The sequence below is a fragment of the Miniopterus schreibersii genome, assembly GCF_964146895.1.
Source record: "Miniopterus schreibersii genome assembly, chromosome: 9".
In the NCBI taxonomy this organism is placed as follows: domain Eukaryota; kingdom Metazoa; phylum Chordata; class Mammalia; order Chiroptera; family Miniopteridae; genus Miniopterus; species Miniopterus schreibersii.
In genome coordinates, this window is record NC_138118.1 from 41,350,065 (window position 1) to 41,369,567 (window position 19,503).

At 40.5% G+C, this 19,503-nt stretch overlaps 1 protein-coding gene across 1 annotated transcript in view; it reads left to right on the forward strand.

Moving 5' to 3' along the window:
* LAMB4 (laminin subunit beta 4) overlaps window positions 1–19,503 on the forward strand; it is a gene marked incomplete at both ends in the record, with an annotated part of 103,500 nt that overhangs the window by 14,385 nt on the left and 69,612 nt on the right. The window contains 7 exon segments of the mRNA XM_081146968.1: window positions 3,570–3,634; window positions 3,636–3,719; window positions 3,723–3,753; window positions 6,502–6,611; window positions 8,961–9,040; window positions 9,619–9,769; window positions 15,952–16,083. Coding sequence (XP_081003094.1) covers window positions 3,570–3,634; window positions 3,636–3,719; window positions 3,723–3,753; window positions 6,502–6,611; window positions 8,961–9,040; window positions 9,619–9,769; window positions 15,952–16,083 — 653 coding nt within the window.

Consider the following 19,503-nt stretch of genomic DNA (forward strand, 5'->3'; position numbering starts at 1 on the left):
ACACTTTCACATATGTTTTTATCTACAAACAATATACATCGGCGTATTTTTAAACTTTAGGTAAGTGATATTATGTTGTACATATCCTTGACTATTTCATTCAACATTATATGTTTAAGATTTGTCCTTATCAGGTGGCCCTAGTTCTCCAATTTTCATTTCTGTGTCCAATTCCTTTCTTCCTATAAATCTGACAAAATCTATTTGTCTATTTTTCTTCTGATGCTACAATAACTATATATGTGGCCTTGTGCACATGCAAAAAGACTGTCCCTAAGAGTCATACCTAGGAGTAGAATTACTGGGACATAGTATGAACTTCTTCATATTGATTAGATAATACTGAATTGTCCCCTAAGCGGGTATACCAATTAACAGCCCCACCAACGTTGTATGAGAGTTCATGCCGCTCTATATTCTGGCCAACATTTGGTTTATCATGCTTTCATTTTTGCTGCTCAAATAGTGCCTCATAATTATTTTAATTTACGTTTCCCTGCAGGAATGAGACTAGAGTAAAGCAAACGAAGCACCTAGGCCCCAAAGTTTAAGGAAGCACCATTCTCAGAGTCATGCAAGCATAGTGTTGACACTTTCCACTTGCACTAACCTGACAGTGAGTGCCTCCTTAAATTTTGTGCCCGCAACACCTCGCTTGCCTCTCTCTGGTCCTAGCACTGCTGTCAGTTAGTGCATAGATAAATACTCCAATCTGATTTCAAACAGTGCCAGTTACTGGGTCTGTTACTTAACTCTGCTGCAAACTAACAAGTTAGTCCATTATTGTTTCATGGATGCTGGTGGAGAACATGAAACTCCTGGGTCAAAGACAAAGGACTTTGTTACTCATGGCACAGGAAGCAGCAAGATGTTTGTACTGGTCTGAGTTTCCAAATCCCATGGGGCAACTCAGAGTATACCAGGTGGCTCCTGTACACCTAATGAGTTTATCTCATAGCCAAGGAACACTGAGCAGAGGATTCACTGCTTTTATAGCAGTGGAAGCAAGCTCTTTCTTTGTCTGGGGGAAAGGTTTCTTCGTTCCTAAAGGGAGCTTGCTACAACGCAATCTTCAGCTATGGCCTGGATAAAGAGCAGTCAGGGCCTTGCACTGTTGGCACTCAGCAAAAAATTTGTTCAGGTGCCCAGAATCCATGGAAGATTGCCCCTCTCAACATCCAGAAATCCTGCTTCTTAGGCTATATCATCAATAGAATGTTATATTGGGTGGAGGACTTGCTATGAAACTACAACTTCAAACTTTATATAATCATAATACATAAAGTGAAGTCTTATACAAAAGTAATTCAGTAGCTACCTGACTACATACAATATTCTAGATTTCAAACTTTAAATCATCACAATGTAAAAAAGCATAAATGAACTTGTTTTGCTCAGATTACTCAATAGGTACCTAATGGCATGAAATTTTACCTTACATGGCCTACCTAAAATTGATACAAAGAACTGTATTCTCAGAAAAAAATCTATTTTTAAATTGACGTCCTAAGTGTCCTACATTTTTTACCAGAATCCATAATCTCGCACACACAGACATACACACAAACACACACACACACCTTTTATTCATGTTTTAAAAGCTATGTATTTATAAAGGAAGATGAAATTGCTCTCTTAGGTAGAATCAGGAAAGTATAATGTTTTGAAACAGATCATCTAAGGGTATGGAAAGAGATTGGAAATAACTAAACCAAATGTTTTGAACACATTGAACAAAGTCTTGTTCCTTCAGAACCACTATTAACTAGATGGTACTTTTGAAGGGAACCAAAGAAAGAAAACTAGTTCCCCAATATGAAATGAAGAAGTCATTCTTTGTAAACAAGTTGTTTCTTGAGAAAAGGCAGATGAGGAGCTTATAAAAACTACCATCATGAGACTCCAGTTTCTCCTAGTTTACCTAAACACATGTTTATGTGTGTGTGAGTGTGTCTATACAAATGATGTGTATTAAGACTGACTAGCAGCAATCTCATATAAATTTTCTCTAAGTTGTTTTTGTTTGACCCTAAATATTTACATAATCTGATTCCAGGCATAAGAGTTGACTAATTTTAAGTCTTCCATGATTAAAACACAGTCAAATGTGATACAGAAAAAAACAAAGATTTGGTAGACTCAATCACCAATAATGAAAGTTTGTTACAATTAAGCTGTGTGACACCAAGAGATTTTATTGAAATTCTATCTTAAAGGCCCGGACATAGGTTTATTTTAAAGTTACTACCCACTCACCCACATCCCCCAAAGGATGCTTTTGAACATAATTAAGTTATGCTCTGGAACTCCACGCTAACCCTTTGGAGTGTCTCCCAAAGACAGCTGAGCTTTTTCCTTTTGGCTACTTCTAAAATGAATCCAATTTGTTCCTTCCTTTCTAGAAGCAACTGGCTTTGATTAGAAAAAAAAAAATGTGGTTTTTCCAAACTAAGCAGAACCCAATACTGTTTTCCATAGTAAGATTTTTTCACCAGTCACAATCCAACAGCAAACAATTGAAATAGATTCTGTCAGACAACCAAGTGATTGCTTCAATGACACCAAATAATGGGGTTGACTGGATTTTTTCACTAAACTCACTAACCTAAAGGTTGTTATGTAAACATAGCCTTAGATCTGATGGAATTATTTTTATTAATCTAAAGCAAACATGTATAAATGTGAATATAATTAGTCCTTAGAATTAGGATATTTATTTTTTAAGTTTTTATTACATTCCTTGAAAGTGGAATACATTGAAAACACAGCACCACAAAGATACAAGAGACCTTGGTGGTCATCTAATGCCTACCAACACACTTGTCCCCTAAACGAAAGCCATGGGTACTGTTCCAGCCTCTGCCTGGACACCTCTGTTGATGAGGGGGTCGCTGCTCTATTGGGCAGCCCTAACTGTTAGAGAGTTCTTCCTTATACTCGGTTAGGTTCTACCTTTTGTAACTTCTACCCTCTGGAATTCACACCATCAGCATCCTTTATCATATGATATTCCTTTCTTCAGTTGTTCAACTGTCTGCTGAAAAAAAGCAGGAAGGGGAAGTTGGAACTTTAGTTGCTCCTTTGCTACAGGTGACGGTTTATCTCATTTTCCAGAATCTCTTAAGGTTTTGCCCCACTAGCAGACACCCAAAAAGAAAAGAAGGATCTGAACATTTCTTGCTCTTCCCTCTTTCTTTCTTGCTCCTTCCAGGAACAATTCAGTGGCACAGTGTTATGCAACCAGTACCTCTGCTCCAAAACATTTTCAAGACCCTCAAAATAATCTATTCTTAACGTCCAGTTCTCATAATAGCCGTCTTCCTCTGGCCCTCTTACCTAGAATCACTTAAAAGTCTTTTTTTTAAAAATGTATGGAATTTTTCAACATTTTCCAAGGCCCAAGATCTGGGAGATATTTCTGAGCAGCCCTTGCCCACTTGTCTAATCATTTAAACATATTTAATGATTTTAAAAAGTAAAATAGTTATTTCATGGATAAAATGCTGTGCTTACATTTCAGGTTTCCCACAATTTGCATTAACTAAGATAATGCATGTCTGTATCCCCAGCTTGTGAGTGTGACCCAGATGGGACCATATCAGGTGGCATTTGTGTAAGCCACTCTGATCCTTCCTGCCTTGGGGTCCGTGGCTGGCCAGTGCCTGTGGAAGGAGAATGTGGAAGGAGCCAAGTGCGACCAATGCAAGCCCAACCACTACTGACTGAGAGCCACTGACCCTATGGGCTGTCAGCATAAGTCAACAGCAGCCGGGCAACCAGCCTGGACGTTTTAAAGCTTGGGGCTATCTCTGTCAGCTCTAAAATTCGGTCATTGTAAATACCCAAGAGTCCTGCCAGCCTCTCAAAGTTTTTGTTCTTTTGTTGTTGTTTGTTTGTTTTTGGCTACCAGAGTTCTTTTATTCTTTTTTCCCCTTTTTATTAAGTTTATTGGGGGTGACACTGGTTAACAAAATTATACAGGTTTCAGGCGCACAATTCTACAACACATCATCTGTACACTGTACTGTGTGTTCACCACTCCAAGTCAAGTCTTCGTCTATCATCATCTACCCCCACTATACCCTCTTCCACCTACCCCCAGTCCCCCTACCCCCAGAAATCACCACACTGTTATCCACAGCCTCTCAGATTTTTAAAGTGATACAAAAGCTCACATAAATTTTAGTTTAGTTCTTCCTGGTTTGCTGAGTTTCTCATAAGGGACCAGCAGGGGGCGCTCACATTTTTCTGGGGGAGGAAACAGTGGAAAATGCCAAGAAATTTAACGCCTAGTTACGAAAATTTTAGAAAAACAGCCTCTACTGGGACTTTCCTATACAGATTTGTTAAATCGCATTGCGGTTTTCTGTAAAGACTGATAACTTCTTGGGCAATTTTCATGTGATGGTTTCTTTTTATTTTTTTAAATTATGTTTCCCTTGTCTTCTCACATCCCTCTTAGTATTTTTATGTTCTCTGACAAAGAAAAGAAAAAATTAAAAAACCATGGGAGGGGCTTCAGGGAAATAGAAAGAACTTGGAGTTTTCTGGGGCCAAATGAAGAGATCCCTGACTTTAGGATCACACGCATTTATAGCTGCCTGGGGTCTCAAACAGCTGCAGAATCCTCAGGGAATCTAGGTAAATCATTTCCCTTCTGTCACAGCATCATACTCTATATCTTTCTCACATAAAGAAATGTACATTATTTGTATGTTTAGAGAGCAGCATGTGAATCTTTCTGTGATAAAATTTTCTTCTTGAGTTTAATAGCAAAAGTAAATTTCAGGATAATGAATTATGTAGTCAAGCTAATTTTCCATCATACTTTGGAGCACTCCAGACATTTCCCCTGGTTCACTGACTAACTTTTTGCCCTCTGAGAATAGGCCAAATGGTGGTTTTTGTTTTGTTTTGTTTTTTTCTTTTGAAGCAGCTCTAGTGAGGTATAATTCATATACTGTGCAATTCACTTTTAAAGTGTACAATTCAATGATTTTTAGTATATTCAGAGTTGTATAACCATCACTACAATCAATTTTAGAATGTTTTCATTATCCCACATGAAACCCTACACCCTTCTTCTGGCTAAAGACCCAAAAGATTGAAAGCACAGTCTGGAAGATATATCTGTACACTCACGTTCGTAGCAGCATTGTTCTCAATGGCCAAAAGGTGGAAGCAACTCGGTGCCTCCATGGATGAGTAGATAAACAAAATTTGGTATGTATATACAATGGAATATTATTTAGCCTTAGAAAGGAAGAAAATTCCAATGCATGCAACAACATGAATGAACCTTAAAAACATTATGTTAAATGAAATAAGCCAGACACAAAAGGACAAATATTGTATAATGCCACTTATATGAAGTGTGTAGATTAGTCAAATCTATACAAACAGAACATAGAATGGTGGTTGCCAAGTGCTGGAGGGGAGGGAGGAATAGAGAGAGACGGTGTTTAATGGGTATAGAGCTTTAGTTTTGCAAGTTGAAGAGTTCTGGAGATTGGTTGTGCAACAATGTGAGTGTACTAACCCTGCCGAACTGTAAAATGGTGAAGATGGTAAATGGTATGTTAAATGTATTCTTGCACCAAAAAAAGAAAAGAAAAGAAAAGAAAAGAAAACCCATGTTCTTATCTACTTAAACGGTGAAGATGGTAAATGGTATGATAAACGTATTCTACTACAAAAAGAAAAAAACCAACCACCCAAGCTCTTTACCTACTACCTCCCTAGCCCCCACTCCCCTAGCCCGAGGTAGCACTGACCCGCTTCCTGTCTCTTCGGATTTGCCTGTTGTGAACATTTCATAAGCTGAAACCCTATAACGTATGGTCTTTTATGACTGCCTTCTTTCAGGGTTGACATAATGTTTTCACGTTTCACCCATGTCGCAGCATGAGCCAGTACTTCTACTGAATGATATCCCACTGTATGAGTATATCCCACTTCGCTGGCCCATTTATCAGCTGATGAACACTTGTGTTTCTCCGTGAACACTGGTTTTTCCTGCACGGCAATCTATGCCCTGGTGGCATAATTTCTTAGCCTTCATAACATAAGCAGGACTCAGAAATGTCTACGGGAGGAGGAGGGAGAGGAGGACGATGTAAAGAAAATGGCCCGAGGCATTGAGGAAGCAAGAAAGAGTCGGGGAAACAGACGCGTCTGCGGGGAGCAGCGTGGTAGGAACCGCGGCCCTCGGGGCCCTGGGCCTGGCCCGCCACCAGCCCAGCTTGCCTGACTCCCTCCTCTTTCTGGGCCCCTCATGGCCACCCAGTGGGTCTGCGTGAGGGCTCCCCAAGTGTCTGGCGCTGACTTTCCCGTGCAGGGCTGCGCACCGCACAGTAATCACGCAGCCAGGCAGACAACAGGCTGGGCAGGCCTGGCTGTTCTGTGCTCTTGTGGCCATGTGTTTTGCTCAGTGTGAGCTATTTAGGACATTTACAAACATGGGGAAATAGAAATGAGTGATTGTGTATGCTGTGCTTTCAGCCTGCAACTGTAACCCTTTGGGGAGTCTGCCACTTTCGACTTGTGATGTGGACACAGGCCAGTGCCTGTGCCAGCCCTTTGCCACCCGACCACGATGTGAGGAGGGCACTGTACCATTTGCCTGTGATTTCCCTTGTAAGTAGTGATGCAGCTTTCTACTGCCATTGCCGAGGAGAGACTTGGTCTTGTACATTGCTCTCCTTGTCCTATCATATTTCAATGCTCCTGTGCTAAAAAATATTTACACTACAGAAATCAGCAAACACTAGAAATCAGCACTACCCTCCCATAGAGAGCTGGTTGAACATTTACCAGCACAGCAACATTTACCAGATTGGACTGAATAGACCATGTCAATATTTTTTTGTTTTTGTTTGTTTCATTTTATTGTGTTTTGCTTTATTGTGCTTCACAGATGTTCCTTTTTTTTCATTTTTCTTTTTAATTATATTTGACTTACAATATTATATTAGTTTCAGGTATACAAAATAGTGATTGGACATTTATATACTTTACAAAATGATCACCAAGATTAGTATAGCATAAGGAATATAGCTCCTGTCAATAGTTTTATCCTTTGTTCACCTAAATGTGCCAAGCAGTAGAATATAAGAGCATTTATCTGTCCCCTTCTTTAGGCTCACCAGATCATTGGGCCTCTTCATCTGTCTTTTGCCCACAGTCCTTTTACCACCCCTCCCACTCCTTGCATAAAAATATTTTGGACAAGCTCAGTAAAAAAACCTAAAAAACAACAACTTGGATTTAAATGTATTGTAGATTTCTGTGGGAAGTAAACTCTTGAATTTTTCACAGACTCCACTAAACATATGAGCATATATGTCTAAAATTAGTCAAGTAAAACATTTTTACTCCATAAGAAATGTGTTAGGCAATAAGGAAGTTCCAACCCAACTCTTTTCTGTGTCCTCCAGTCTTGGCAGCCCACCGTGACATTTTAGAAGGAAAAAACAAAAACTTAACCTAGTAAAAGAACAGTGACCTTGATGTGTCTGAAGAAATGTAGCTGATAAATATGAAACATATGCCTATTAGGACATAGTTTTGTGCTAATATTTTAAGTAATTTTACTGAAAACATGTGAGGACGGAGCAGAGGAGGTAGGGAAAGAAAGCACGGAAGTATAAAGAAGGCACTCTGTGTGAGACAGGGCAAGCAGTCTCAGAGTTTTACTTAGCAACACGAGCCACACCACGCTCGGTGACCATGTGCGGAGAACACAAAGAAGCACGCAGACCTGCTTAACAGGGTCCATGAAGACACCACATAGGATTATTCCAACAAACCTTAGGCTCAGGCTGACATTTTTGGCTGGCAGGTTCACTGCTAGCTTACAGTTAACTAGATTGTATTTGCAGGAGGAAAATAACTGAGCAGTGGGGACTTGCCCACTGGGCTGAGGCCACACATCTTCAGGTGGCCCACATCCGCATCTGTCTGATGGTGCCCGGGGCCTGCGTTGACGTGGCCACACGACAGCATACCCTTCCCAGAGGGAGTGTCACAGCCACATCCTGAGTGAAGCAGTTTGTTTCACATTGTTTGTGCCTAAACTGAAATTTGGTTTTGGAAAAAATATCAAAAGTACTTTGCTGCATTTTTAAACAAATTATATCAACTTTTATGTTTAAAATAAATATTTTTGAGTAAAATTGCGCATAAAATTTTACCAAGATAAAAAAGTAGGGATATTTAACATACCCATTTCAAGCAATAGTTCCATTCCTAGTAAGAGCTTAATTTTGTCCGAGCATGTTAAATTGATATTTGATGGGAAAGTATTTTCCTGAGCATTTTATAGTAAACCTTATCAGATTTAAGAAATAGTTGTTTGTTTTTCACCAGTTGTTTATACTGAATAAAGGTCAAGATGTTGCAATGATGAAAAGTCTTAAATAACAGAGCTGATTCAGGGAAAGAAATTGTTATGCCAAAACAACTTTATTTATAAACAAGTGATTCTACTAAACTGTGATATTCATATAAGAGCTCAAAATCAACTTGATTGATTCTTTTACCCACAAACATTTTAGTATTGTGTAAGTAAAAATCCCTAGGAATTTTGCAGTAAGGACATCTATTGGTTTTATAAAAGCAGTTGCAAACAGGCTACTTGAAGAACTTCTCTCGACTGGTCTTTAACAACCCCGCTTGATGCTAAATTGGTTCTGTCAGAGGAGCCATGTGGTTTCCATTGTATTCCACTTGAAGCAATATACAGACAACTCACCTGTCCCCTTCATTTCAAGCCCTTGGAATGGGAGATATGTGTCCATGAAAATCATTACCAAGTGCATGGGTAAAGAAAGCTACTGTGTGATTGTTCAGGCTGTGCGGCCATTTGATAGGCATCAACTGAATTGTGATGCATTCAACATTGTACATCAAAGCAGCAAACATCTGCACACATAAATCAACTGAGCATTTTCTCTTTGTAGGTTGGATACTGGGGACTGGGAAATCATCTCTATGGGTGTTCTCCCTGTGACTGTGATATTGGAGGTGCTTATTCTAATGTGTAAGTCAGTAAAATGAATGAAAAAGTGTTGTGACAATATTCCTCACTCACATATCCACATAAAAGCACATTTTTTTCTGATATGCTCATCATCATAGGTGAAGGAGTTTATTTCATGACAGGCAAAGGGCACTGAAAAGTGATGATATTGAGACATTAACCAGAGCCCAACTGATTCATTTTACTTGAAATATTTTCAAGGGTGAGATGACAATTCTATTGCCTGGATCTCCCATGAGATGATGGGACAGATGCCTGCAGACATGTGACCTGACCTGCCTAAAACACTAACTTTTTGCCACCCTATAAAGACAGATCCTACACTCTCCTTTTCCTGGTTTTAGAGCAGAATCAGAGCCACTGAGGAAAGAAGTGGTTACTCGGTCTATGGATCTGGGTTTGCTGTTCAAGACCAGACTTGTAGAGCCCGTGGCTTCACATCCTCCTCTCTAGGACAGTTGATTGATCAACTCAAAGAATGAATCCAAACTTGGGGTACAGTTAGCTCAGCACTGTTGTGCCTTCATTTTACACATGCCCCCTCTATGTTTTTTTCAGATGGATTTGTTTTTCTTCAGGTGTTCTCCCAAGGATGGGCAGTGTGAATGCCGCCCACATGTCACCGGCCGCAGCTGCACTGAACCAGCCTCTGGCTATTTCTTTGCTTCTTTGAATTTCTATCTCTATGAGGCCGAGGAAGCCATGCCACTCCAAGGACTTGCCTCTTTGGTTTGTATTTCATTTATTTTCCTTATAGACTTCATCTGATGGAATGTCAGTAAATACACTCAGCATACCCTTGAGATCATAGGAAAGGTGCCTGGAAAAGAATGGTTTTGTTTATTCTATCATGAGTTTATTCTATCATGGAACTGCAGATTATATAGACTCTTGAGGGAAGAGTCTGCATTTCATTTATCTGCGTATTCCAGTTCCAGCCCAGAACCTGGGACATAAGTATAAATTTGATTAAGTTGTGACAAAACAGACTTGACTTTTGCTTTCATCAGAGTGTGTTTATTGAGCATCCACTTATCTGTCTCCCCCATAACACCATAACCCATGAGAGGGAAGGGAGGATGTGTATCCCATTCACCACTGTTACTCTAGTGCCTGTGACATGGGAGGAACTTGATAGATCTCTGCTAATGAATGAAGGAATGAAAAATGAGAGGGTGCATGAGTGCAGCGTGGATGTGCCCTCTGGCCTCCTGAAGCTGCTCTGGGATTAGCGGTTATCACTGAAGTCAGTGATGTTCACAGAAGTATGTGATTGCAAGTGTCATTTCATTTCCTACAAGTCACATTTCTGTGGGATATGTCAACATAAGAAATGTCCAAACCTATAAGAATTTTCATGAGTTTATTTGAGCCAAACTGACTATAATGCCAGGAAGCAAAATCTCAACAGATTGAGAAAATGCTCTGGAAAATGGCAGTTCTACCACTTATTTTATACATCAGAATCAAAGGAGAAAGAAAACATAAGGGGTTACGTGAAACTCATTGGTGATAGATTAGGGAGGTGGGAGAAAGCAAAGCAGAGGGGAATCTCTGTGACTGGGTAAAAAGTAAAAGGAACAGATACACACTTCCTTTCTGCAGGGGGATATAGGATAGTTAACAGTTAACAATTAATAACGATGGCTATAGGGGTTCTGTAGTCTTGCACTCTGGTGGGAGATTGCGCCCTGAGGAGTCTGGAAAAAGAGGATTACTCAGACATTCCAAAGGTATGTTATCATAGATGCAAAAAGACAATATACGGGCTCAGTGAAGATAAAGATTGACCTTTGTCAGGGAAGATGCTGGCCTAGGACATGACTACCTGCCATGACTGCCTTTAGTTAGAAAATTTTAAGCTCAGACCATCCTGTGTGGTCACTTTAGGTCTCTGAGTTTGCAAGGCTGCCATGCAGGCTTCCCCTGAACTTGTAAGATTTGGTATGTGGCCCCTTTTTTGTCCACAGATATTTTCCCTAAAAATATTTTTCTTAAAGTCTTGTTAGAGGCACATACACATACATAAAATGATTAGAGAAAATACAAATTAGACTCTAGAACATTCTCAAGCATGTGATTCCAGCCATAGATGGGAATATGACAAAAGGAAAGGTAATGTGAGGTAAAAGCCTTCAAGGAGAAAAATCATGTGAAAGCTGATCCTGAAGACAGGATTTGGACAGAAAGCAGGGGAACTCATTCCAGCTTCCAGTGACTAAGTCATTTCCTGACGTCGCTTCCTTATCTGGACACTGATAGAAATTCAAAGACATAAAAATTCATAAGGGACAAAAACTGCCACTATGAGTCTTGGAATTTGCTCTTTTAGTGACTGGAATTGGGGCAGCAATAGGAGGCTTTCACTGTCCATACTTAGACCTAGAGCTGTGGTGGGTGGAATCAAAATGAAACAATTCTATGTCTGAATTATTCCTCATGGTTTTTAACATTGCATCTTTATAATAGTAATGAAAAAAACTTTTTGAAAGGAATGCTGGTATTTATATTTAGGCTATACCTATTGTGAAATAATAGAGAAATATATATAGTTGTCTTGGCCCTGGCTCCTAACACAGAGTGCCTAAATCCTTTGTAATTCCTAAGTGGTGAAAACCCTTAGGAACATCTTTTGTTCTAATATTTGGTCTTTGACATGGCTTCTGGTGCAGAACTCCTAAATTCTTTGGAATTTCCCGACTGATAGGAGAAGATAGGAGTGTCCTTCGTTCTAGTGAGGCAACTTTTGTTGGGCTCCTGGGTACCTTCGGGATGGGGACTGGTCACCAGAAAGATCAAGCCATTTAATTAGAGGCTTGAAACTTTCAACCGCACCCCTCATCCTCCAGGAAGAATGAAGGCCAAAATTGAGTTACTACCTGTGTAATGAAGCCTCCATAAAAATCCCAAAAGCACTGAATTCAGAGAGCTTCCTTGTTGGTGAACACATCCATGTGCAGGGATCGTGGTGCACCCCAACTCCAAAGGGACAGAAGCTCCTGTGCCTGAGACCCTTCCAGTCCTCACCCTATATATCTCTTCATCTGACTGTTTATCTGTATATTTTATCATATCCTTTATTATGTAATAAAGCAGTAATTGTATTTCCCTGAGTTCAATGCTAGCAAATTGTTAAACCCAAGGTAGGGGTCACAGGAACCCTATTTGTAGCCAGTAGGGCAGAAGTACAGGTACCAACCTCTACTGCTGATCGGCATCTAAAGAGGGGGGGCAGTCACATGGCACTGATCTCATGCTGTATCAGCGGAAGTGGAGTTCTTGGGATAGCATGGGAAAAAAAGAATTTCCTGAGGCCCCCATAGGAGAATGGGTTTCATGGAAAGCTTTATTGATGATGTAAAATTAAGGGAGTTCCCCTACAGGATCCCATCTCTGTCTGTCTCTTCATGGAAGAAGTCCAATCTTGTCTTCAGCAGAGCTAGAATTAAGGCCACTGTCCAGAGTTGCAGTTCCATATTATAGTACAGTCCAGTCCAGCATCTGGCTAGCTTAGCTTGTGTTCCCAGCTGTAGTCCATTGCGTGTGGAGTCCACACAACAATGGGCCATACGGCTGCCGAAAGCCACATGGCAGACAAGCATAAGGGGCAAGTGCAGGTCACAGAGCAAGCGAGAGAAAGAAGGGAAAGGGACTCTGGGGATTTTAACCTTCCAAGATTTTGTGCATTTGCAGTGGTTTCACCTTCCTAAACAATTATCTTTTTCCCAGGCTAGACTGACAGGCAAGCACCTTCCCTATGTCACCTCCACTTCACTGCACATGTGCCCATCTCCTCCTTTGTTCGATCCCTTCCCCCAGTGATCTGCAGGGAATGGACTGGTGGTTCCCTGGGGAGCATGAAGCTGTAGCTTCCTGGTAAAGCTGCTCATATGACCATACTTATAATGTCTGGCCTCCCCTTTGCTCTCTTCCTACTATTAATATTAATAAACTAGCTAATTACGATGATAACACCAACTCCAAGTTAGTGTCAGAATTAAATTAAATTGTAAAACAGCCAGTTGGTGTCAGAGACTTGATGGATGTGGGAATAAACCCACACATCTGGTGTCGGGAGTGTTGTGAGTGTGGTAATAAGTGTGAGAGTAGAAAAAAAAATAAGAGTGTTTGTCCTATACAACTATAAATACAGTAGTTCCCATTTTTCAGGTAAGAAGACACAAAACAAACATGATTATCTAAAACAGATGGACTGTTACTTAACATTTATTCAGTATGCACCATGTGGTGGGTCCTGACAAGCAATTAAATAGGATAATATCACATATGCTAATACAGCTCCAAACTGTGAATAGAGTGACTGAGATGAATCCTTACTCATCTCCCCACAGCTTAAAGAAAAATATTGAGGATATAGAATAGGTTTAAAAGGCAAGGAAAATTGCTTAAAGGATTGGAAAATAATCCCTATGAAAAGGAAAGGAAATTAAAAGTAGGATTGATGTTAAGTGTTTAAAGGTTAATAACATGAATAATTTTTCTCACCACTAAGAAAATGATTTTTAATTGTAGTATAAAGAATTTAAGTTAGATATCATTTAATTACTTGTACATTCAACATTTATTGTATGCTGCTTTATAAGTAAAACTTCCACTGATTTAATGCTCTGTGCTTTGCACTCTATATACATTATCTTATTCAACTTTCCAAATATACTAGGTATTATCATCTGTAACTTCCAGATGAGGGAAAACATTAGAGAGGTTAAGTAACTTGCCCAAATTCACACAGCTGGTAGACAGTTGGGCCTGGATTGAAATCCAAGTGTGTCTGCTTTCAAAATTTGCTCTGAACCCATCAATATGTTGCTCATCCACATACATATTGCTGAGCTTCAGGCTAAAAGTGGCATAGAAATGGATTAGTTAGGCACCCTACCCTCCTGAAGTTTTTAACTATAGCTACTAGATAGATAGCTCATAGATAGATAGCTCAGGATTGGAGCAGCACCATGTGAAAAGGAGAGTCAATAAGTGCATTAGGATTTCGGAGCCTTGAGTGATCCTTTATGAACAGACTTAACACACTTGTAGAATAATTTGACCTGAGACTTGCAAACAATAAGGTTTTCAATTAGTAGACTAGATGATGGCTCAGAGGAAAAACAATGCAGTTGTATTCACAGGTAGAGCAGGAAGTTTATAAAGGAAAGAAGTATTGGAAAGGAACATCAGATTCTCCTATTAAAGAGGCTAAATTTTATTCTCTGGACAATGAGACCCATTGAAGCTTTCTGAGCAAGGGGATGAAGACTATCCTCAGTGTTCTTACAAACACAGTCTAACCAAGAGAAGCCTGGGGAGGAGGGAGAAGAGTCTGCAATAGTCCAGACGGAATAAAGAAGGGTCTAAGTAAAGAGATAGCAGAGCAAAGACAAAGAATGGAGATGGAGATGGAAAGAGTGTGAGTCCAGATCACATCTTATGAGTAATTATTGTAATACTCATTAGACTCAGAGACTCTCAAGCCCCACCCCGACCCACTGAATCAGGTCCCCAGGTGATTCATATGCAGTTTGGGAAGCACTGGTTTGTTTTCTTATAGAAACTACCTGTGGTCACAGAAGTTAATGTTGATTGAATTTAACATAGTGTAGAATTTAATACAGTATAGTGTATAGTTAATTTCATAATGTGTTTTCTGTATGAAGTTAGTTAAACAGTTTACAATTTTGTGTTGAGATGAACACAATTGGTGAGGAAAAGAAAAAATAGTCGAGGACCAATGAACGTAATCTCAGTGCGGCTTGTCTGCAGTGTCCTCCCACGGTGGTGGAGGGGCTGGTCAGAGAGCACGGCTGAAACTCCGGACAGTAAGCACTAGGGTAAGAGGGCCTTGAAGTGGCCACAGCTGACCTCAGGGCTGCATGCCCATGATGAGCAACCAGGGCATCTGTGAAATTAAAAATCTTGTTATAAGACCAACAATGAAACAGCAACCAAACAAACACCAATGTCCAGGGTACAGTGCAAATTTGGGAACAAGCAATTGGAGATTCTAACTGGGTTGGCAGCTGAATGACTAAAGAGAAGATATAAAAGAGATGCCAATAAAACCAAGATTTTCAGGAAATTGGAGTTGCGTGAATGCAATTCCTCCACATCAGTCTGGCTGGTGCAATTTGGCTATCCTGGTAAAACCTCTCGTGGGAACTTGCAAGGCCAAATCCTACAAGCAGTGAGAACTAAGAAGAATTGGTCTGGAGTGTGTCAAAAGTTACAATAGCTAATTAATCTTTGAATCTTTGTACCATGCCTATTGTTGATTTTCTACAACTTTCTTCTTGAGATTTCATGTTAAAATATGACATTTGTACTTTTTCTTAAACACCATGAAACCAGTAGATAATAATAAATATTTTCCCAGTTTAGAATTTCACTAGTATAGCATCCTTTAAAAAGAAAACCCAACAATCTTAGGACCGCCAAAATTTTTCCTTTTTCACAGAAAAACAAAAAATTAAAAACTGCCTCCATGACCTTTAAATTATGGTATAATCTGAAATTCTTGAACTATGGCATAATGGGTCTTTTGTTGCTTGCTTAAGCTGTCATTTCTTTTCTTTTTAAGATATTAGCAACAACATGATCTCGCTTATACGTGGAATCTAAAGAACTTAATAAACTGATGAGCAGAATAGATTCAATGACATGGAAGCATAGTTGAAACTGATGAAATGTCAGAGGGAGGGGGGAGAGGGGGGGAGGGGGAGAGAGTAACCAAAGAATTTATGTGCATATATGCAGAACCCAAGGACACAGACGAAGGTGGGGAGAGTGACTGGGGAGGGGGAAGGAATGGGGGGGGGAACGGGTCATTGGGGAGAAAAAGGGACATCTGTAATACTTTAAACAAAAATAAAAATTATACATATAAAATAAAATAAAAGATATTAGCAACAGCTTTGCCTACATGTGATGTGTACTTGCAGCAACAAGGAAATGATTTCATAATTGCCAAAGGAAATATAATACTGAAGAGAAATCAGAAGCAGAGCATACATGCTGACAAGCAGATTGAGGTAAGCCATTTCTTCATGGCCACTGTCTGTCGTGCCATAAACAAATAACCCAGGTGCTGCACATAGAACTGTGCCTGGCCTGTGTAAGTACCCAGGCAATATGAGCTCTTATTATCCTCAAGAACAGAATGGAGGAAAGGAAGAAGAAAGCTCCAAGTAAGTAGGGCCCCTGTGGAAAACTTCAATAGCTTTATTTCTTTTCACAACAAAAATTTCTGGAAAGCTGGATCCTGAAGAGTTGGAGAGTCAGATACTGTGAATTCACAATTTTTTGAAATTTTAGTAAGAAAAGGTACAGTTCTGAGGAATTTCTCTCCTCCTAATGAGGGCAAAAAACATGCTGTCCATGGGGTTGGTTTATGGTTATGCCTGTGATTCCACGGTGGCTATAATTGGTCAGTGCTGGTGTGAGTGCCAGGACGATGCCACCTCCTCAGGGCCCTGCCTCTAAAGGCTTCAGAAGGCTGGGAGAGACCGGAGGACCTTACAGCCAGCCAACTATTGTTCACTCAAAGTTAGGACTACTGTAGGCCCATGTCATTCATTCATTCATTACACTGGGATCTTTGCTGAGAGTTCCTGTGTGCATGTGTATGAATGGGCATGTTGGGAAAGCAAATGAAAACAGATGTTGGCTGTCTTGTTTACAAACCTAGCACCTGAAACAATTCATTTCATGTAAGAGATCTTCTTATGTGAATTAAATGTTGAAAAAATGGTGACAGAAATATTTAGCCATGGAATCTGTCCTTAAGATTGTTGCTGGGAAATGAGACCTGTACACAAACAACTGATATATGCCAGGTGAGCCAAGTACATAAAAGAGATGCACATATGTGATATGGACTTCAGGTTAGGGAGAACTACCTCCTGCCAACAGGGTGAGCGAGGGCTTCATGGTGGTGTTCCCCCTTCTGCATCCATGCACACCAGTCATGGTGGCCTTGCTCTCTCTCCTGTTTCTGTTGCCATGCCCCATGCCCACAAAGCCTTCTCTGCTTCTCCAGACTTCTCAATCTGAATTCTACCTGAATGAGAAGAGTCAGGAAGCAGTCACTGCTCTCTTCCCTGTGCTCCCTGTGACACAGACCAGTCAGCCTCAAATTTTACTGTGTGGAAGTATTACCCTGGGAGTTTGTTTCAAATGCATGTTCTAGGACCTTACCCTTGAGATGCTGAATCAGGGCATCTGAGACCAGTCAAGAAATCTGCATGTTTTCCAAGCACCCCAAGGTGATCTGATACAATGGTCCATGACAGCACTTTCAGGAACATTGCTCTAAGCCTTCATAAGCTACTCTCCTAACTCTGGCCTGGTATGCAGACCTTCTACCCATCCCTTAAGAACCAATTCAGATTTATCTTTCTCTGACATTCCCTACCCTGACATCTGGACATAATTAATTGCTTCCATCTCTGGGGTCCCAGAGATCAGTAGTTTTCAAACTGTAGGTCATGCCTATTAGTAAGTAGGTGATGAAATCAATGGACAAGGTCAGCTTATCACAACAGAATAATACAAAACAAGGGCACATTTTTTTGTGAAAATTTTGTTTCAGTTTTATGTGCATGTGTGTGTACATGTGCACGCTGATTTATTGTCTTAGTTTGGGTTCCCTAGAAGCAGGGATTACATCAGAGATTCAGGTGAGTGTGCTTTATTAAGGGAGTACTCATCAGGAGAAACCTGCAAGGGAGCAAGGGCAGTAGGCTGGGGAGGCAAGGATGGGGTCTGGGGTAGAGTCTAGCCTGGGCCTGGCCCCCTGGGGAAGCTCAGAAGCATAAATTGGCACCACAGAGTTGTCCTCCCTTTAGGCCCAAGGGCTAGGCTATTATATTCCCATATCAGCCATTCATGAGTGTGGGCTGCCAGGGCAGATGCAGGTAGTTTTCCAGGTGAGGTGGCTACCATCAGCCAAGGACAATTCTCAAGAGAAGGGAGCAGCAGTGAGTGACAGCGACCAACAGTGACAAGGACCAATAGCTGGATAGAGTGACATTGACTAAAGTCCACTCCTTGGATGCTCAGAATCACATGTGGGGCCCAGGTAAGGGGCCCCACATGCAGGGCTCCTTGTTCAGAAATTAGGGGAAAGAGCATTGAAGGTAGTAAAATATAAAGCTTTTTACTTTCTTCCATAGTATCCCTCATCAAAGAGTTTTTTACTTGCTATTTAATGTTCTAAGTAAAGAAATATTAAACATTTTAATTATTAACGTGAGTTATATTATTCATTTTTATATTATGTAATACCAATTTATCTGCAAGCATAAGAGCATTTAACTCATACGCATCATCACTGAAATTACACAATTTGTACTCATATGCATTTGTATTTCGATCTTCCCAGAACAATGGGAATGCTATACAAATCTGACTCAACTGTTTTTATCTCACTTCTCAATATGTGATCTATCAGAACTCTCTATCTTCAGCTTACCTATGGGTAAGGAAGGACTGAAAGCAAAAGAAGTTATGATATGAATTGCTCTACCTTTCTCTCTCCTTCTAATCATCATTTTCAGTGTAAGTAGGTGGCTAATACAGGGAAGTAAACTGAGTAAGGTGTTTCTTGGAATGCCCTTGCCTTCTTTCTGCTTTCAAGTTCTGGTTGAAACAGAAAGCTTGGCTTCTTGGAGTTATTGTATTGGTGCCCCTACTTACTTAGTCATAGATGTAACACACTTTCCTTTTACCCACTTTGAGTCTCACTGAACACTCATGCACAGTAGGTCCACTTGAATCCTATGCTCATGGGCATCACATGCACTGTATGTGAATGGGGCAGTAAGGAATTAGACACATACTATGCATATCTTTTCTGCCCATGTGCGTGCTCCATCGCCCACCCTAAGAGACTCCATTTATAAGACAACTTCAAAGATAAAATTATTATTTTAAGATGGTGACAGCAGAACATTAAGCCAAGCATGGGCCCTTCTGAGCATGTGGCCCTGTGCAACTCCACAGGTTGCATGCCCATAAAGCTAACCCTGCCCATTTGCTTCTTATGTTAAATTCACTCCACACAGGCACAGCTTCTCCGGGATTCTCATTGGTCACAATTCCTGGGAGAATTTACAAAAAAAGATTAGCCTCCCCCTGCTACAGTTGATCCCAAGGTGTAACTGATACTATCTCCCTCCCTCCGCTCTACCCATTCTAGACTCCCCTCATCCTCAACTAGCATTGTTGGGTAGAATGACCCTCATCCCTCCAGGGTCTGAACCCAGGTTACCATGCCCTTATCAGGCTACATATATGGGAGCTCCAAAGTTGCCTCAGTGACTCCAGTGATATTTCTTGTATCCCCATTATACAGCAACAGCCCTACCAATTATGGGAATTCCTTCCATGCCTGCTGGTCTACAGGCATGAGGAGCTCAAGAAACCATGCAGCAGCCATAGCTTTAAGGTTA